General features: G+C 43.2%; 2 protein-coding genes, 1 long non-coding RNA gene and 1 other non-coding gene across 8 annotated transcripts in view; 2 read left to right on the top strand and 2 right to left on the bottom strand.

Moving 5' to 3' along the window:
- Nucleotides 1–2,697: 2,697 nt before the first annotated feature.
- On the top strand, nt 2,698–14,245 carry Zscan26 (zinc finger and SCAN domain containing 26). 2 transcript variants are annotated; one of them, NM_001347491.1, is made up of 6 exons: nt 2,698–2,847; nt 6,909–6,984; nt 7,092–7,151; nt 7,941–8,258; nt 8,531–8,639; nt 10,596–14,245. In NM_001347491.1, the coding sequence occupies exons 2-6, from the start codon at nt 6,970–6,972 to the stop codon at nt 11,492–11,494; spliced, it is 1,401 nt and encodes a 466-aa protein (NP_001334420.1). In that variant the 5' UTR covers nt 2,698–2,847; nt 6,909–6,969; the 3' UTR covers nt 11,495–14,245. The 2 variants fall into 2 exon arrangements, with proteins under 2 accessions (NP_001334420.1, NP_001013808.2); NM_001013786.3 differs by lacking the exons at nt 7,092–7,151; nt 7,941–8,258.
- Nucleotides 9,595–15,954, bottom strand: 4930470G03Rik (RIKEN cDNA 4930470G03 gene). Its single transcript, NR_151504.1, has 4 exons — nt 14,924–15,954; nt 14,644–14,789; nt 12,232–12,354; nt 9,595–11,503 (listed from the first exon to the last, which is right to left on the bottom strand). It is a non-coding gene; the product is annotated as an RIKEN cDNA 4930470G03 gene (long non-coding RNA).
- Nucleotides 11,185–11,265, bottom strand: Mir1896 (microRNA 1896). The gene has a single exon (NR_035441.1). It is a non-coding gene; the product is annotated as a microRNA 1896 (primary transcript).
- The window catches only part of Pgbd1 (piggyBac transposable element derived 1), a 19,807-nt gene continuing 18,367 nt past the window's right edge, over nt 15,344–16,783 (top strand). For 2 of the 4 annotated variants that reach the window (NM_001012311.2, NM_001162920.1), the window contains exon 1: nt 15,372–15,665. The gene's annotated coding sequence lies outside the window, so the exon portion shown is untranslated. Of the gene's footprint in view, nt 15,666–15,714; nt 16,067–16,783 lie in introns of those variants that run through there. The other 2 variants (XM_030247293.1, NM_001162919.1) reach the window with 2 other exon arrangements.

Here is a 16,783-nt window from a genome sequence, read left to right as displayed (position 1 = left end):
AGAAGATTGCTGGTCGGGCTCCCCAGATCAGACAGAGAAGAGAAGCCAGCCCTTCCACCATCACCACCCCAAGAAAAGGAGCCCTCCATTTCTCACCAAGCTCAGGAAAGCTGTTTGAACATGGTAGACTACAACCTTAGTATCAAGGTGCAACATCTCCACACTGATTCCAAGTCAAATCTTCAAATAGTGGAAAGAGGTAAAAGACTCTGGAAGTTGTCCTCTGACCTCCATATGCATGCTGTGGCTCACATGTGCACACACACATAAAGAAACACTTGTAGAAAACACACATTAAATAAAGTAAAAATTTAAAAATCTCCCTCTAGGTGTAGGACAAGATGAACAGCCACTGGGGTATTACTTGGCCTACACTCCTCTTTCTACCTTTGATATCCTGAGTTAGAAAGACACAGGGCCATCTTACTGGGATGATCCTACAAAGGAAAGCTGATTCCTAAGCTCCATTTCTGTTACATTTTACCTAACTGGGCAGGCATTCAGACCCTGCCTATCTTCTTCACCAGGCTTGAGAAGGTAAAGCCAGAGGAGGAAACAGGGTACCAGGACCCTTTCTCTAGCCACCAGACTCAAAAGCAACTGAAACTCAAATCTGCGTGGGCAGCAACAACTAGAAAGATATTGGAGCTGTATCCTCAACGGCCTTAGAATAGGGTCCCAAATCTAGGACCGCACATAGTTCTGACAGTACAACAAAAATCTAATAAAGACCATGCAAATTCTTGAAACAATTCTATGAGTTGTATCTGAATAATTCTATGAGTTATTTTCTGAAATAGGACTTATCGGTAATATACTCATGTATTGCCAATAATACTACTAATATAGAAGCCCCAGTCTCATACGTGCATTTATATAAGACCTGCAGGCAAATCTTGATATTTTGCTAGTTGTATACTCTGCTCTTCTCAGCCAGTACAGTCTGACGAATCACATTCCCTGGAATTCCTCCGGTTTTTATTACTAGTATTGGAGGATCCTTTCCATCTTTGAATGGCTGGAATCAGACTTAACAGTTTACAACTCTAAATTATACAGATGCTAGGACTTTGCAGGATTGGATGGCCTGAGGATGGGGCTTAGAATGTAGAATTCAATTATCTTTGGAGAGAAGAAGGACCAAGATGTGCCAATTTTCTTTCTAAAGTGTGTGTGTGTACGTGTGTGTGTGTGTTGTTGTTGTTGTTGCTGCTGCTGCTGCACAAGGTCAGAAGAACCCCTGGATGCCCTATAGCTGGAGTTGTAGGATATTATAAGCCGAGAGCCTAACCGCTGTGAACTGGGTTCTCTAGAAGAGCAGCAAGGGCTCTTAACATCTGGACCATCTCTCTGGGTTAAGATTTAAAAGCCCAACTATTGAAAGGTGACATGTTGCAGTAGGATGTCAAAGACTTGCAGGTAACTGGGAACTAGGAGACTTTAAACCATTTACCAGGACTGTTAGCCTGCAGGGCCCAAATCTGTCAGCGGGCTGAGGAATTACTGGGTTTCCTCCTCTAGCCTGGAAAGAAGAGTCTGCTTGGAAAGCAGTGACTAACAGTTAGACAAACGGGGAACAAAAATTTGCAATTCTCAGGCAATTTAACATATTCCTGGGTATGACAGGCTACTGTAGAATTTGGTCCCAATTTTTGACTCTATGGCTAAGCCCCTTTATGAAATTTTGAATGGACCCAGAAATAGTTATGGGTTTGGAACCTTTAAAAGGGGATTTGACATCTGCTCCTACCATGGGAATTTGGGGCTTGCAAAAGTCTTTTCAGTCAACATGGAAAGGATGGAGTCCTAATGTGAGTTCTCACTCAAATGATTGGAGGTGAACCTCAAACTGTGGCCTATTTATCAAAGTAAATGGCTAACAAGGGGGATTATAGGGGAGGGAAGGGTGGTAGGGGACTTTGTGTTAGACACTATAGGAAGGACTTAAACAGATGATTTGTTTGCTCTGAGTTAATCTGCACACAAAACATCTTAAAGCTGTGTTTGTTCTGACATGTTTGTTCTGAGTTAGCTTTACACACCATTGGCTTAGCAGACTGCAAAGCATATAACTGACACCACTATACATTAACCAGACTAAGCTCTGTTGAGTGCCTTCGTTCGAAGTCAAACAAGATAAGCTTAAAATAACAAAGTGAACTTCACTTTTTTTTTTCCACTTTTTTTTTCAGCAGCAGCAGCAGCAACAACAACAATAACATAGAAACTTTAGAAAGAAAATCGGCATATCTTTACCCCACTTCTCTTCAAATATCATTGAATTCTAAATTCTAAACCCTACACTCAGGCAACCAAATAAAGAAGGCACAGATAGGAGTCTTTGGAACTTGGTGGCAAAAGGGTGGGGAATGAAGAATAAACTTGAGCACTAATAATTAACTTTGGTTCTCTAGAATCCAACCTACATGATCATGCCAGCTTTTGCCTAAAGCCCAACCTAAAGATTCAATTGCTGTGTCTGTTTGCTGGTGGCTGTGATTACAGCCCGAGCTTTGTTATTCTAGTGATAGAGATGACATCTCTGTGTGAAAACAGTCAAACGAAATGGTCTGATTTATGTAAATGAAATCTTTCAACTTAGACCCAGTCAGGACACCACCGAGTTGAGTCCTGGTCCTCCCATCGTCCTAGAGCGGAGCCGGAAACTACTGGGCTGGAACGCAGATTTTGAGAGACGTGTGACTGACCCTGCGACCAGGGCGAGGGGGACGTACGGTGATCGGGTTCCAGCGGAGAGAGAACCCGCAAACTTGGGACTCTCGAGCGGAGGGTCTGGTTGATACACAGAAACTCTCCACACCTCGGAGCTGGGAGGACCAGAAGCTGGTGCGTGACGGAAGCTGCGGGGCATGGGAGAGGGAGGGAGCTCAGGACGTAGTTGGTGAGGCGGTTTCCTGCTGTTGCGCAGCTCAAGCTGACTGCAAGCTCCAGCGTATCTCCTACTTCAGCTTTCTGATGGCTGAGATTGCCAGCACTCCTGGGTTCTGTTGCTTTATTTTGTTGTGAGGGATTTTTCCCCCTTTTTTTGTTTGTTGTTGTTTGGTTTTAAGAGCGTTTCGTGAAGCCCGTGTTGGCCTCATCATTTGGCGGCGTATACTCTTAATTTGAACTCCTGTTTATCCTTCTATCTCCGAGCTCTGAGCTCATAAGCTGGAGCTGCCACACATGGCTTCTGCATGTTTAAGTAGTTACCACTGTAAGTAAATAGAATATTTGAGTAGATAATCCGAAATAGATGGGTAGACAGAGGCGGCTTTAAAAGGCATACGTGAGAGAACAGCGAATACAGAGGCCCTAAAGCTGGAGCTTGTCTGTCTTATTTAGGGATTAACGAGGGCACCAGGGTATTTCGAGCGCAGTGAATAAGATTGCCACAGAGGATAAGTAAGTGAACAAAGTGGCCATTTGGTTGTGTGAGGAACTTGGTCTTGGGTGATAGAAGGACATACTCAGACAGGTCTTGTAATTGGACACCCATAATGTGCATAGATTAGAGGATGAGCAGAAATGAAATCAAGAATGGGTTGCAAACCAAAGTTGGGTGCAATTAAAAACCTGCATCTGAGCATAGTGACTAATTTCTATAATCCTAGCACTTGGGAGAATTGCCCATTGTGGGCTAGGGAGTGAGAGCCTTGGGGAAAAGGAAAACTGGCAGGAAATCTGGCAGGAAGTGAAGACTGACTGTTGTAGTTGTGGCCAGGTGGATCCCACAGCTTTTGCTTCTGGATCAGATGTACACACACAAGAGAGAGAAGGAAAAAATAAATTCATAATTCGGGGGTCTGTAGATTTAAAAAAGGACCAAAGGTAAGTTCAGTCCACCGTTGGTGGTTCACGTCTTTAATCCCAGGTTTGGAAGGCAGAAGCAGTCAGATCTCTGAGTTCAAGGCCAACCTGATCTACAGGGCAAATTGTCGGACAAACAGAGCTACACAGAGAAACCCTGTGTGTGTATGGGGGAAGGGGTCTGGAGGGGGGGGGGGCAAAACCAAAAAAAAAAAAAACAAACCCCTGAAGATCAGCTTGGAAACCTGTGTAAAATCATAAATTCTTCAACTCTTCAAGTTTCGTCTGTAGTGTGAGGTCGTTCTTAGTGTGGTGTCTGTGGAGATTGACTAAGCAAGGGACGCACAGGTGGAGCAGCTCTGTTGGCTTGTTGACTGTGACATGAGCTGTGACTAATCAATAAGAAAAAGGTTAAAGGGTTTTCCCTGTAAGAGTGGGATATATAAGGAACCAAGAACAAACAACAGTGGTAAGTTTGGTCATTAAAGCATAAGGAAAATTTAGACCATATTAAATGTTAAACTTGATCTTGATGGTGATGGCAACTCATTGTGTGCAACATGCTTCATTTCCCCCGTAGGAAGATCTCAGGTGCAGTGTGGCAAGTAGTCCGTGTCGGGAAGACCAGCATTTAAAGCAGTGGTTCTCAGCCTTCCTAATGCTGCGGCGCCCCTTTAATACAGGTCCTCGTGTTGTGAGGTCCAACCACAAAATTATTTTCACTGCTATTCTATACCTGTAATTTTGCTGCTGTTATGAATTGTAATATAAATATTTTTGGAGACAGAGCTTTGCCAAGGGGGTCACGACCCACAGATTGAGAACCACTGAGTTGAAGTAAGAGACGTCTGAGTAAGAGAGCATGCCATCAAGAAAATACAAGGGTGGACATGAGGGATATGAAGCCGTAGAATCAGAAGAACTCAAGGTTGCTGGAGAGATGGCTCCGCAGTTAAGAGCACTTTCGGGTCTTCTAGAAGACTCAGATTCAAATCCCAACACCCACTGGAAACTCCAAATTCAAGAGATCTACACCCTCTTCTGGCTCTCTTCAGGCACACATGTGATGCACAGATATATGTGCAGGCAAAACATCCATGCACATTTTTGAAGAGAACTTGATTAATTATATACATACAGTATAAAAGAAAGGGAAGAGAATGCTCAGTCTTCTGCCTTAAATGGCAGGGTCACTGGAGTTCCTTCCAAAGACAGGTTAAACCACCACGGTGTATATGTATATATATCTAATCACATTGTAGAACTGAGTCGCCACTAATTTATGTGATAGGCCTGTATCAGAGTTCTTACGGCCTTTAAAAAGAGATTTGTTTTTTAAATTATTTATGTATGCCCAAGTACGTGCACTTGAGTACAGTTGTCCTTGGAAGCCAGGACGGTCCTCAGATCTCCTGGTGCTGCAGTTACTGGTGTTGTGAGCTGCCCAGCAGGGCTTCAGGGAGCCTCACTGGGATTCTCTGAAAGAGCAGGCTATTTTCTTAGCCACAGAGCCATCCCCTCAGCCCCTTTATTAGGTATATTTAAAGAAATAGGATCAATTTTTTTCTTTTATTGATTTTGGTCAACAGATGTCTAAAGAGATTTATTAAAATGCGAACATGACAGTTGAAAGAAGATTGTTTGGGAAAAGGATCATGGGGGGGCAACTGATCAAAATATATGTGTGTGACGTGTCATGAAATCCATTGTTGTACATAGTTAATAAATGCTAATTTTAAGAAGAATAGGAAAAATGCCAATGATTTATTACAAGGATTGTCTCATGATTATCAAGTCCTAAGATCTTGGGGAGATTTAGCAAGCTAAAAACAAAACAACAGATAATGGCATTATAGTGCAAGTCGAAACCCTGTGTGCCACAGAAGCAGGGTGTTTACTTTAAGTCTGAAGGCAAAGACTTAGGATCCAGGAGAACTGAATTCTCAGTTCTGAGTTGAAGGGAAACCCAAAACCTTAGTGTCTGACTTGAAGGTGCTACAGAGGAAGTCTCACTCATTTGTGAGAGGATGCGTCCTTTTGTTCTCCAACCTTCTGTTGATCTGGCAAGGCCTACTACATTGTGAAGGATAGACTGTTTTACTCTTGTCTACAGTCTGTTAACTTAAATATTAAATCTAAACTCATTTTAACCAAATATTTTCACCCAGGTGTCAGAAGTGACTTATAAACTAACCATCACAGTACTAACCTGATATTTTCTGACCAACAAACATCACATCCTTGGACTTTCTCAAGCCTCTATTAATAGGTCATGCTACTCTGAGCCTCTCACATCCTTGCTACTTGAGAGGTACGAATGGGAGGGTTGTTTCAGCTCAGACATATGAGGCCTCGTTGAGCAACACAGCAAAACCACATCACAAACAAACAAATACTAGTAATGGCTTTTAAATGTAATGATTAGGTTATAAGCTTCCTGGCTCGGCCTCTGGAATGTTGTGATGCAGACCTGAAGGACCCCATCTGCTTTAAATCTTTGCTGTTTTGTTTTTAATGCAAGCATTGGATTTCAAGTGGTTCACTTAGCTGTGTCTCCTTAATCTAGAACAATAACCTCCTAGCATACATCTGCTTTTTTGCTTTGGGGAAATTGGATTCATGCCTGTCATAGATTGTCTGAGTTCTGGATTTCTCAGAAAGTTTCCTCAGGAAATTCATGATAAATAATATTTATTAAAAGTGTTCCATAGGTAATGGGGCCTTGTTGTTGATGCTGCTACACTTGGTCTTTTGGGTACATTTGCAGCTGCCAGGTACCTTTATCTTCTTTTTATTGCTACACAGCAGCTGGTTAGCACTGAGAATGCTCTGTTCTCCCCTCTTCTCACCCCGTGCTTTTAGCATTCGTGTGTGCCTCTCACCTGAATCATTTGAGAGTTTTAAATGGCAGTTTTTCAAATCTATTCCAATTTCTAGTTTAGGTGGCAACCTATGAAAGTTTTCTCATTTTGCTTATATATTCTTAAGAGTAGCTACTTTGGAGAACACAAATGACTAGAAGGAAACAACCCTCAGGAAAGATGACTTGTTGCTGTTGTTATTACTAGCACGGCTGTTTCTGTGACTTGTGTTTTTAGGAGTGTCTCTCAGGATACAGTCAAGAGAAAAGTCTCCAAAACAGAGTGCCTGAAGCAAGGGATGGCACTGGCCTTGGTGAGTGCGTGTTCATCATCTTTCCTTTTTTTTTCTTTTTAACTTCTTTGAGAGTTTTCAACAACATGTTCTGATCATATTCTGTTCCCACACATACCTCTTCCCAGATCCACCCTAGCAAGCGTGCATACTCTTTGGCTCCCCTGAATCTGAAGGAGGAGCTTCAGGTAATGAGAGAACCACTGTTGTTCATGGTGTCAGAGGTCTGGCCTGGGGGGGTCCTAACAGACTAAATTTAGCGACTTGTCGCTCAGTCCAATGAGAGAGACGATTGGTAGTGAAGCAAGATAAGAATCAGTTATTTAGCAAGTCCATGTTGGGAAGAAACAGGAAAACAGTGCCCTGACTCAGAATTAAATGGGGGAAAGGACAAGAGCCGAGGTGAAGGGGAGCAAATAGCAGTCCTTGTCAGTCTGTCTTGGACAGACTGGTCAGTCAGTATTTCGTGCTGGTTCTGTAAAGTCCTGATCCCTCCAGCAAAGTCATTACTGCTGAGGCAGCCAGTGCTGGCCAGTGGATCCCATTATGGGTGATCTGTCTGCAGAGTTCTTGGGGTCATGAAAATAACTTATTCTTATCTTGGTGACATTAGCCTTAAAAGGGAACTAGAAGCTGTGTGTAGTGGTATAGGACTTTAATCCCAGCACTCAGTAACAGGTAGATCTCTGTGAGGCCAGCTTGGTATATTTGGTACCAAGTTCCAGGCCAGTTACAGCCACATAGTAAGAGCCTGTCTCAAAAGAAAAGAGGAGTGGGGCTACTAGCAAGGCTAGGGAAATTAGGGACTATCAAGCTTTGTTCGCCAGTTGTCAGAGAGACAGTTCTTGAATGATTAGGATATATGTGCAGAGTTGAGTAGAAATCTGACTTTAAAGTTTAAGGTAGCTAAGGAGACATAGTTGTAGATCCAAGTCTGTGCTTTAAGCCACTGTTAAAACTACTGTGCTTGGGAACAGGGATTCAAAGTTCAAGGGGACAGAAAAGGCGTTGGGCAGGAGCCATTGTGCAAACAGTTCAGGCAGCTGCGCTATGAGGAAAGCACTGGACCTCGAGAGGTTTTACGCCGGCTCAGGGAGCTCTGCAGACAGTGGCTGCGGCCTGAGACCCACAGCAAGGAGCAGATCCTGGAGCTGCTGGTACTGGAGCAGTTCCTGACCATCCTGCCAAGAGATCTGCAGGTCCAGGTGCTCGAGCACCACCCAGAGACTGGGGAGGAACTGGTGGGAATACTGGAAGATTTGCAGCTGGACCGTGGAAAAGCAGGAGAGCAGAAGGTAAGGGGTGCAGGTGCCCATTTGCAGGAAAGTAAGAAGTGAGCCCCCAGGTCACATAGGCGGACATGAGCACAGCAGCGGGCGGGGCACTGCTCACTGCTGGTCAGTGTGGGCCTCGCCTCACCCTTGCCATCCCCGGTGAGGCTGAAGTGTAAGGAGGCTCTCCGTTCTGCCTCTTCTTAGCCTCTTGAAAGGTTTCTTTGTTCTCTTTTCTGACATTGAAGTGGTTTTTTTTGTAAACCGGTTTCCTAATTATCTGTACTTATCTCTAGGACTCAGCCCAAAGAAGCAGACCAACGGTGCTGGTTGGCGAGCCAGCCCCTCGCAGGGAAGCACGGGAGCAGCCTGGGTGTGCGCTTCCTCAGAAGCCTGAGGAGAGAGGTAAGAACCAAATGGCATCTTTTTGCATTTGAATTATGGTAGGCCATGCAGTGCCTCTGCCTTGGCACTCGGCATTTTGGTATTTGTTTTTATTAGGCCTGTTGTGGCTTAATTTGTATACATAATCTAAACTGTAGCCTCTCTAGTCAGTGCAGGTTTTTGTTTTGTTGTTGTTGTTGTTTTGTTTGTTTTTGTATATACAATAAACTTAGTAACACAGTCAAGATTTAAAAGATCTACAACTCCAAACAATTTGAATGAACAACACACCAAGAAGTGGAGCTGAGCCTACCTGTTGCTCTTCCCTGAGGCAAAAAAGTCTCAGACAGAGTTTCCTTATTCCCTTTCCTAGCTCCTTCAAATCACTGTGAATGGCAGTGCTGAGGGTGGGGTGTTAATCAGTTTCTTTGGCTCTGCTTTGTTACTGTTCTATTTCTTACTTTTAGTCTCAGTCTCTCTCTCTCTCTCTCTCTCTCTCTCTCTCTCTCTCTCCCCTCCCTCCCCTCCCCACCCCCTTCTTTTTTTTTTTTTTTTTTTTTTTTTGACACAGGGTCTTCCTGTGCAGCTCTGATTGATCTCAACTACAACTATGTAGATCAGCTGGCCTTGAACTCTCTAATGTCTTTGATGCTTTCACTAAGTTATGTTGTAGTCTTCTCTGTCACTTAAATACGAATGTATAGATGTCTCTCCTTGCTTAGATCCCTTAGTGAACTGGGAAATGCTATTCTGTTTTTTCACATGAAGTACTGTGGCCACATTGGGAAGAGGAACCGAGAGATAGAGCTTTCGCTCTCCTCAGGCAATAGCGAATTGTGCTGCGCCTCCCACTCACCCGCACTCTGTTGGCCTGTTTGTTTCCATTTCCCCTTCCTGTTTCTCTCTTCTGGCTCCCTCCTGCCTCATTCATTCTATCCCCTGCTCCAGGCTCCCCATTCACTCACTGTCTGGGTCAGTGTCCTCGCCTGCTCGCTCACGGGAAGTTAGCTTCCAGTTTCTGGCTTCTTTCTCTCTTTCCATAGTTAAAGAGCCAAGTTTTGTTTTGTGCCCTGAATCTGCTATAGATCCCCTCTGAGGGGAACAAATCATATTTCAACATGATGTTTTTGTGAATGCATTATTCTCAAGGTCTTATGCTCCCGGTACTGTTGATTTATTGTTAAGAACGTAAACACTTTTTCCAAGATTACATACTACTCAGTGATAAAATTGGCACCATGTCAACTCATCTTCATTTGTCAAAGTACCTTCCCTGCTTAACTTGATGGTCCTCGGGTGACCTGATTTATGGTGCTTTTTTGTTTCCCAGGTGACAAATCATGATCAAGAATATGCAGTCATGCTTAGTAGCTTCTGTGTGTGTAACATATGTCACATAATAAAATATAGAACATTTAAAATAAATCACCTCCCACCACAACCCCTGCCCTTCCCCAAAGCCAATCTGGTTAACACTTTCCCAGATGTCAGGCTGGACGTGGTGGTGCTGTAACTGTGGGACCTGAGAGGAGAGGATTAGGTTAGGCCATGTTATTCTGCATAGTGAAAACTTACCTCAAAAAAAACAAACAAAACCACAGTTTCTTGTAAATCACTCTTTATATATATATAAAATAATCATGAGCAAAATTTTGTTGTTGTTTTTTTACTTTGTGAGGATTGAAGCGATCTCATCTCTTAAGAAAACTTTTACAGAGGATCTGGTTTCAGTTCCTGTCAACTACATTGCAGCTCACAACATTCTGTAACTCCAGTTTCCGGGAACTGGACAGCCTCTTACGGTTTCCTTGGCACTGCATGCATGTTGTGTACATGCATACATGCAAATAAAACACACATAACATGTTTTTACATTTATACACATGGCTTTATTTAAGTATTTCCTGCTATTTGCAGATTCCTTTCCCTGAACACCAAAAATAAAATAATTAGTGATATATATATTTACTATTTCAGGTAAAGAGACAAGGAGTGAGAATGGGAATCTCATTGCAGGGACAGACTCTTGTGGAAGAATGGAATCATCTTGTACCATGACTGAACCCATTGAGGCCCAGTGTGAGGACCTGAGCTTGAAAAAGAATCCAGCCATGCCCAAGGAAAAAACTAACAGCCAATGCTTGGAAACTAAGGAGAGACTTGTTCAGAACTCAGGCCTGATTGAACATGACAGGGCACATACAGGAGAAATGTCCTGGGAATCTGTAGGATCTCAGAGTTCTGTTGCTGCTGACCATCAGGAAATCTCTAAAGACAAAGGTCATCCCTGCCAAGAGTGTGGGAAAGTCTTTCAGAGAAGTTCACACCTCATCAGACATCAGAAAATCCATCTTGGGGAGAAGCCTTACCAGTGCAAAGAGTGTGGAAAAGTCTTTAGCCAGAATGCAGGTCTTTTGGAGCATCTCAGGATCCATACTGGAGAAAAACCCTATCTGTGTATCCATTGTGGAAAGAACTTCAGGCGAAGCTCTCATCTTAATCGACACCAAAAAATTCACAGTCAGGATGAGCCCCGAGAATGCAAGGAGTGTGGGAAAACCTTTAGTCGGGCCCTCCTCCTCACCCACCATCAGAGAGTCCATGGTCGTTCCAAAAGACATCACTGTAATGAGTGTGGGAAAGCCTTCAGCTTGACCTCCGACCTTATTCGACATCATAGGATTCACACTGGAGAAAAACCTTTCAAATGTAATGTGTGTCAGAAAGCTTTCCGCCTAAATTCACACTTAGATCAGCATGTTAGAATCCACAATGAAGAAAAACCCTACAAGTGCAGTGAATGCAATGAAGCCTTCAGGCAGAAGTCTGGTCTCTTTCAGCATCAGAGACATCACCATAAAAGCAAACTGGCTTGATGAGGTTCTCTGTTTGAAACATGGAAATGTTACATTGATAAGCAAACAGCGCCTTTTGAAAGAACTCACGACGGCTTCAGGATTCTTGGAAGCCATTTGCCTCCGTTGTGTCCCTCTCTTGGCTTTACTTAAAGTCATAATTAGACTATAATAATTTACCAGAATAGCAGAATCAGAGTTAAACAAATATTCACTACAGAGCTTCTCAGAGCTTTCAGTGTGATAAGTACTTGATTATGTATCTCTTAAGTATTAGCTTTATGTGTGAATGAAGTGTTTGAAATCAGTAAGTCAAGTGCCTATAGATTTATACAGGACAAGATCAAGCTGATATTTTTGTAAGTACTGTAGCAACAGGCTCCTAAAACATAAAATTAATGAGGGTTGGGGATATGCTCAGTGGTTTAACCAAGTTGCTATGCAAGTGGAAGGACTGTTTTGGATCCCCAGCACCCATGTAAAGTCAAATGAGTATGTGGCCAGCCTGTGGCCTGTGGTCCCACCCCTCAGGTGGCAAAAATGGGATCTTTCTAGCAAGCTGGCTAGCCAGACTAGCTGTATCAGCAAACTTTGGACTCAGGGGAGGGAGTTTGGAGAGCAGTCGGTGGAGTTCTTGAGGAAGACTCCTGATGATAATCTAAGTGCACATGTGTCCATACGTATGTAGAGCCATACCTGCAAACATCATACATGTGAAAAGACAAATCCTAAGGAGCTAGAGTTAGCAGTTAACATACCTGCTCTTGCAGAGGACCCATCCATTTTCAGTTCCTAGCACCTCCATAGCACAGCGTCTCACAGTTCCAGTTCTGGGGATCTGCTAGCCTTCTCAGGCTTCTGTACACAGTGGTCCACAGAAACTGGTGGACACACACACACAACTGGTAAAATATTTTTAAGCCCAAAATAAATCTAATAATGCTTAGAAATACACATCCTCAAGGGTCTAACGTAGGTTAACTGAACATTTTCCCTGTTAGGTTCACACAAACACTGGCTTCATATCCACTTTACCTTTGTACCATCAATGAATGCATTTCTGAAAGCTTTTGCTGTTTAACTATAGAACCTACCCTTAGGATTAGCTCATGTCATTTTACATTTCCTGCCCATTTTAACCACAGTATCACAGTGTTTCAAATTATAAATCAAAGTTTTACCTAAACTATGCAAGAGACTTTGAGTCATTTGAGTGAACTGTGTTGAAGTATTCTAAGCAGCGACCTCCTTACTGGGCAGCAACAGTGCCAGTACAGTGACTGCTTGAAGGACACCTTTTTTCATGAATGTCCCATGGGGGGAAATGGGGTTTTCCCCCTTTGATACCAATGATGCAAATTTAAATGCTACTTGTTTTGATATTATTTTGACCATGCAAATCAAATCAGCTCGGAGAGATCATGGCCATCAGGTCATATTGACTGTCTTGCTAGTGATGAAAAGTAATAAGCTTGGAGTCTTCCCAAGCCCAGCACCCGACTGCTAAACATGGCTTATGGTTGGTAATTGCACAGGGTGTACTTCTCAGGGAAAGGGCTTCTTAAGTTATGCCGCTTTGGGAAGAGAAGGGGACCCTTGTACTGACTACAACTTGGTTTCACTACACTTGACTTACAAATAAGCCAAGAACTTAGCAACATAGAAATGCTTATTTTTCTTGTCCGATAGAAAAGGATAGTCAGTCCAAAACAGATCCATGGTAAACCTAGTCAGCTTGCTGCCAGTCATGTCTAAGGAGGGGACAGGCCAAGGACTGCTAGGCACCTAGGTGCAATTCTGACATTAATCTTCTGTTTCATGCCCTTTTTTTTTTTTTTTTTTTTTTTTTTTTTGGTTTTTCGAGACAAGATTTCTCTGTGTAGTCCTGGCTGTCCTGGAACTCACTTTGTAGACCAGGCTGGCCTCGAACTCAGAAATCCGCCTGCCTCTGCCTCCCGAGTGCTGGGATTACAGGCGTGTGCCACCACTCCTGGCTCGTTTCATCCCCTTTTAACCAAACTTTGCTCTGCACAAAATAAGGCCCTCTTCCTTTGTTAAGATTTGACCTAAGATACACTCTAAGCAAAATTGGGGAGAGCTGCACAAAGGGACTGGCTGAACTGAGAAGAACCTCTCTTGGACCTTTTGCCCACACTTTGCATGTGATAGTTGCAACTTCAGCAGTCATATGGCCTTAAAAACTGATGGCATGGACCAAGGTTAGGTCCTCAACACCACCCAAAATAACAGTGTTAGCGTGTGATCAGTCTCCTTCATGTTTAACTCCGATCCACACCAAACGTGCATGTAACAGGCATTGTAACCCTTGTAATTCCTAAGCCTCAGAAGAAACACAGTCTTAGAACATGCTTTACATCTCTACTGTGGAACATCCTTTTATGCATCACTGTTTGTGTGAAAGTGATGTTCCTTTTCTGGCCTTTCTCTTAGCTTCTCCTTTTACTTCCAAACAGCATGGCCCTTAAAAATTAGAGAACTATCAAAATTTTAAATGCACATTATTCTTCGTCAGTTTGTGTGTGTAATATTTACTCAACAAATATATTTAAAGCAACATAAAAACATAATTATTGATAGTGTAAAGAGAATACTTTTCTATGGAAATAATGATATTGACAGTATTGTAAACAGTCTGTAAAGTGTTAATAAAGTTTCAAAGTAATTTTTGAATAAAATTAAAGCTATAAAAAGAAAGTAAAGATTTTTAAATGGTGTTTCCTACAGCATTACTTAATAAAGAATATAACTAAACCTGCATTATTGAGGATAGTTAAGTAAATTATTGTACCCTATACAACGGAATATTGTTGGGATGTTTATGCTTATGGGTCTGGGAGAGGCTCGGTTGGTAAAATGCCTATGACAGTGGTAGGGATGGTAGTATAGAGCTATAATCCCCCTGGGGGTGGGGGATCCCCAGAGCTTGCTGGCAGCCAATGTAGCTGCATCAGTGAGCCCCAAGATTCAGTAAGAGACCTTGTCTAAAAAATAAAGTTGAAGAGTTATAGAGAAAAGCCTCAGGAATCGACCTCTGGCCTCCATACCCACATGCACATGTGGATGTTCATAAACACTCAAAACAACAATATTTTTCAGCTGCTATAGAAAAAGGATTGCTGTCTTAGCCAAATAATAAAGTGCAAACTTACATTTTGATTTCCGTAAGTGCTTCAAAAGCTATTATTCTCGATGAACAAAACGTTCCCAAATGTCCTGAGAATTTATAAGACATCTCTAGGAAGGTTGTGGTGGTAGATCCGCCAGTAAGTGCTTGCCAACACACCTGAGTTCAATCCTTGAGACCCACAAAGCAAGAGAGCTCCAAGTTGTCATATGATCTCCCAGTCGAATACACAGGAAGTAAATATGGTTAACTTTTGAATTCAAGCTACCTGGGATTTTGCACGCATATAAAATCTGTATACTCACCTTAGGGCTTTGTTGGGTATTTACCCAACTGACTGTCCGCACAAGACCCTGTAAAGGCCAACTCAGCTTTGTCTTTATGGAAGACAGTCTAGGAAAATTTTTCTTTTGTGGTGCTGGGGACCGAACCCAGTAAGTATGTCAAGCAAGAGCGCTCCCTCAGGTACATCCTACAGGGTTTTTTGGTTTTTTTTTTTTTTTTTTTTGTTGTTGTTGTTGTTGAAATGATTTACGGAAATGAGCGCGTGTTTGGTTTCTTCGAAACTACCAGGAGAGGTGCGGGTCAGGAAAACCACGACCTGGCTCCACCGGTGCACCAGAGATTGTCACCAGGCTTCTAAGGAGCACAACGCTTGCCGGAAGTTGCCAGTGAGTCTCCAGCTCCAACTACAGGAAGTGCCCCCTCGGTGCCCAGCTCCGTCTGCAGGAAGTGCCCCCTGTCCTTCATCCCTTTGGACTCCTTCCCGCCGACCTTCATCGTCGCGGGCTCGGAGACTAACAGCAAGAACCGCCAGGCTGTGGCGCTCTGGCCTCTTGGCTCTGGTCGCAGGCTTTTTTCATGAGCTTCGGCACATCCTCACGTCCTCGTAGCACACGTTCCCTAAACTTTTAAGCAGCAAATAGACACCCTTAGCTGCTGGGCGCTGGCGTATATAATTTTAGCGTAGATCTGGGCAGGTTAGAGCCCTGGCGAAGGCACTACAGGTACATCTATTACGTTCGTCCGGTCTTTGTTGGGTATCAGGTACGTGCTGCGATTCTAGTTTATGTAGAGGTCTGCCAGGAGCAGGGGTGGCTGTGCAGTGATCTGCAATAGAAGCTGGAGAACGGAGTACGTGCACCCAGAGGTGCACACCCGGTTGCCACCTGTGTGGCTCAGTTTTCCCATTCCTATTTTAGGTTCGAGGGTAGCCACGATAGATTATGCAGGTACAGAGCAGGTCTTGTGTCAGTAGGAATTTACATTGGAAGGATAGACCAATACAGAGCAGGAAAAAAAACTGTCACCCTGAATTCGAGGAACTGGGAAGTCCATGGTTTTTTTAGTAGGTAGGAACTAACTTCTTTTATTCTAGGATTAACTTTACTCATGGAAAATAATTAGGTGCTTAATATACTTGGTGGTAAACTAAACGGGAGACGCAGGTAAGATTGGATTCTGGGAGTTTGAAGTTAGCCCAAGGAGAAGTTTCTGATGGTTGCCATGGTTTTGTACGTGCGTGTGCGTGTGCGTGTGCGTGTGTGTGTGTGTGTGTAATGGCAGTCTGACCTCAAAGGACGCTAGAAGTTTGTCCTCACCAGCAAGCAAGCAAAGTTTCCTCTCTGAACACCGTTTGCAGCTCTCTAATTCGGTGCAGATGGATGGTTCCTATATGCTGTGTATACAAGACACAAGACTGGTTCCCACTTTCAACATCAGTTCTAAGTTCCACTTTATTTTACCTATGCTTCTGACCCACTGGCTGGAAATCAGGGTTTTTACTAACTGCTCCCAGAGCTCAGATCCCACAGAACTCAGGAAACATGCTTACTGACGTGTTACAAAGCGTATTGCAAAGGATTCAGGTGAAGCAGGGATAGATATCCCTGTGTTTACGAATAAGGGGTGTGGTACTTCTATGCCCTCTGTGGAGGCATCAGTCTCCAACTGTTTGGAAGCTCCACATCCTGCCTTTTGAATTTTGATGGAGACATTATTATATAGACCTAGTTAATTGAATAACTGTTCGGTGGTCATCCATTTAACTTACAGCTTATCCCATCCAAAGGAGTTTTATTTTGTTTTGTTTTGTTTGTTTTTAAAGCAACATGGCTCTAAGAACACCCACACTATTATGTAACCACCACAATGAATTGAGATCT

Source organism: Mus musculus, chromosome 13 (genome assembly GCF_000001635.26).
Source record: "Mus musculus strain C57BL/6J chromosome 13, GRCm38.p6 C57BL/6J".
Lineage (NCBI taxonomy): Eukaryota > Metazoa > Chordata > Mammalia > Rodentia > Muridae > Mus > Mus musculus.
Note: the sequence above shows the minus strand (reverse complement) of the source record. Positions and strands in the feature narration are given on the sequence as shown.

What these genes read in the sequence shown, in the direction of transcription:
- Zscan26 (NM_001347491.1), top strand. An exon ending in ATCTGAAGGAGGAGCTTCAG is followed by an intron (nt 7,152 to 7,940) that starts GTAATGAGAGAA and finishes GCTTGGGAACAG; the next exon opens with GGATTCAAAGTTCAAGGGGA. An exon ending in GAAAAGCAGGAGAGCAGAAG is followed by an intron (nt 8,259 to 8,530) that starts GTAAGGGGTGCA and finishes ACTTATCTCTAG; the next exon opens with GACTCAGCCCAAAGAAGCAG.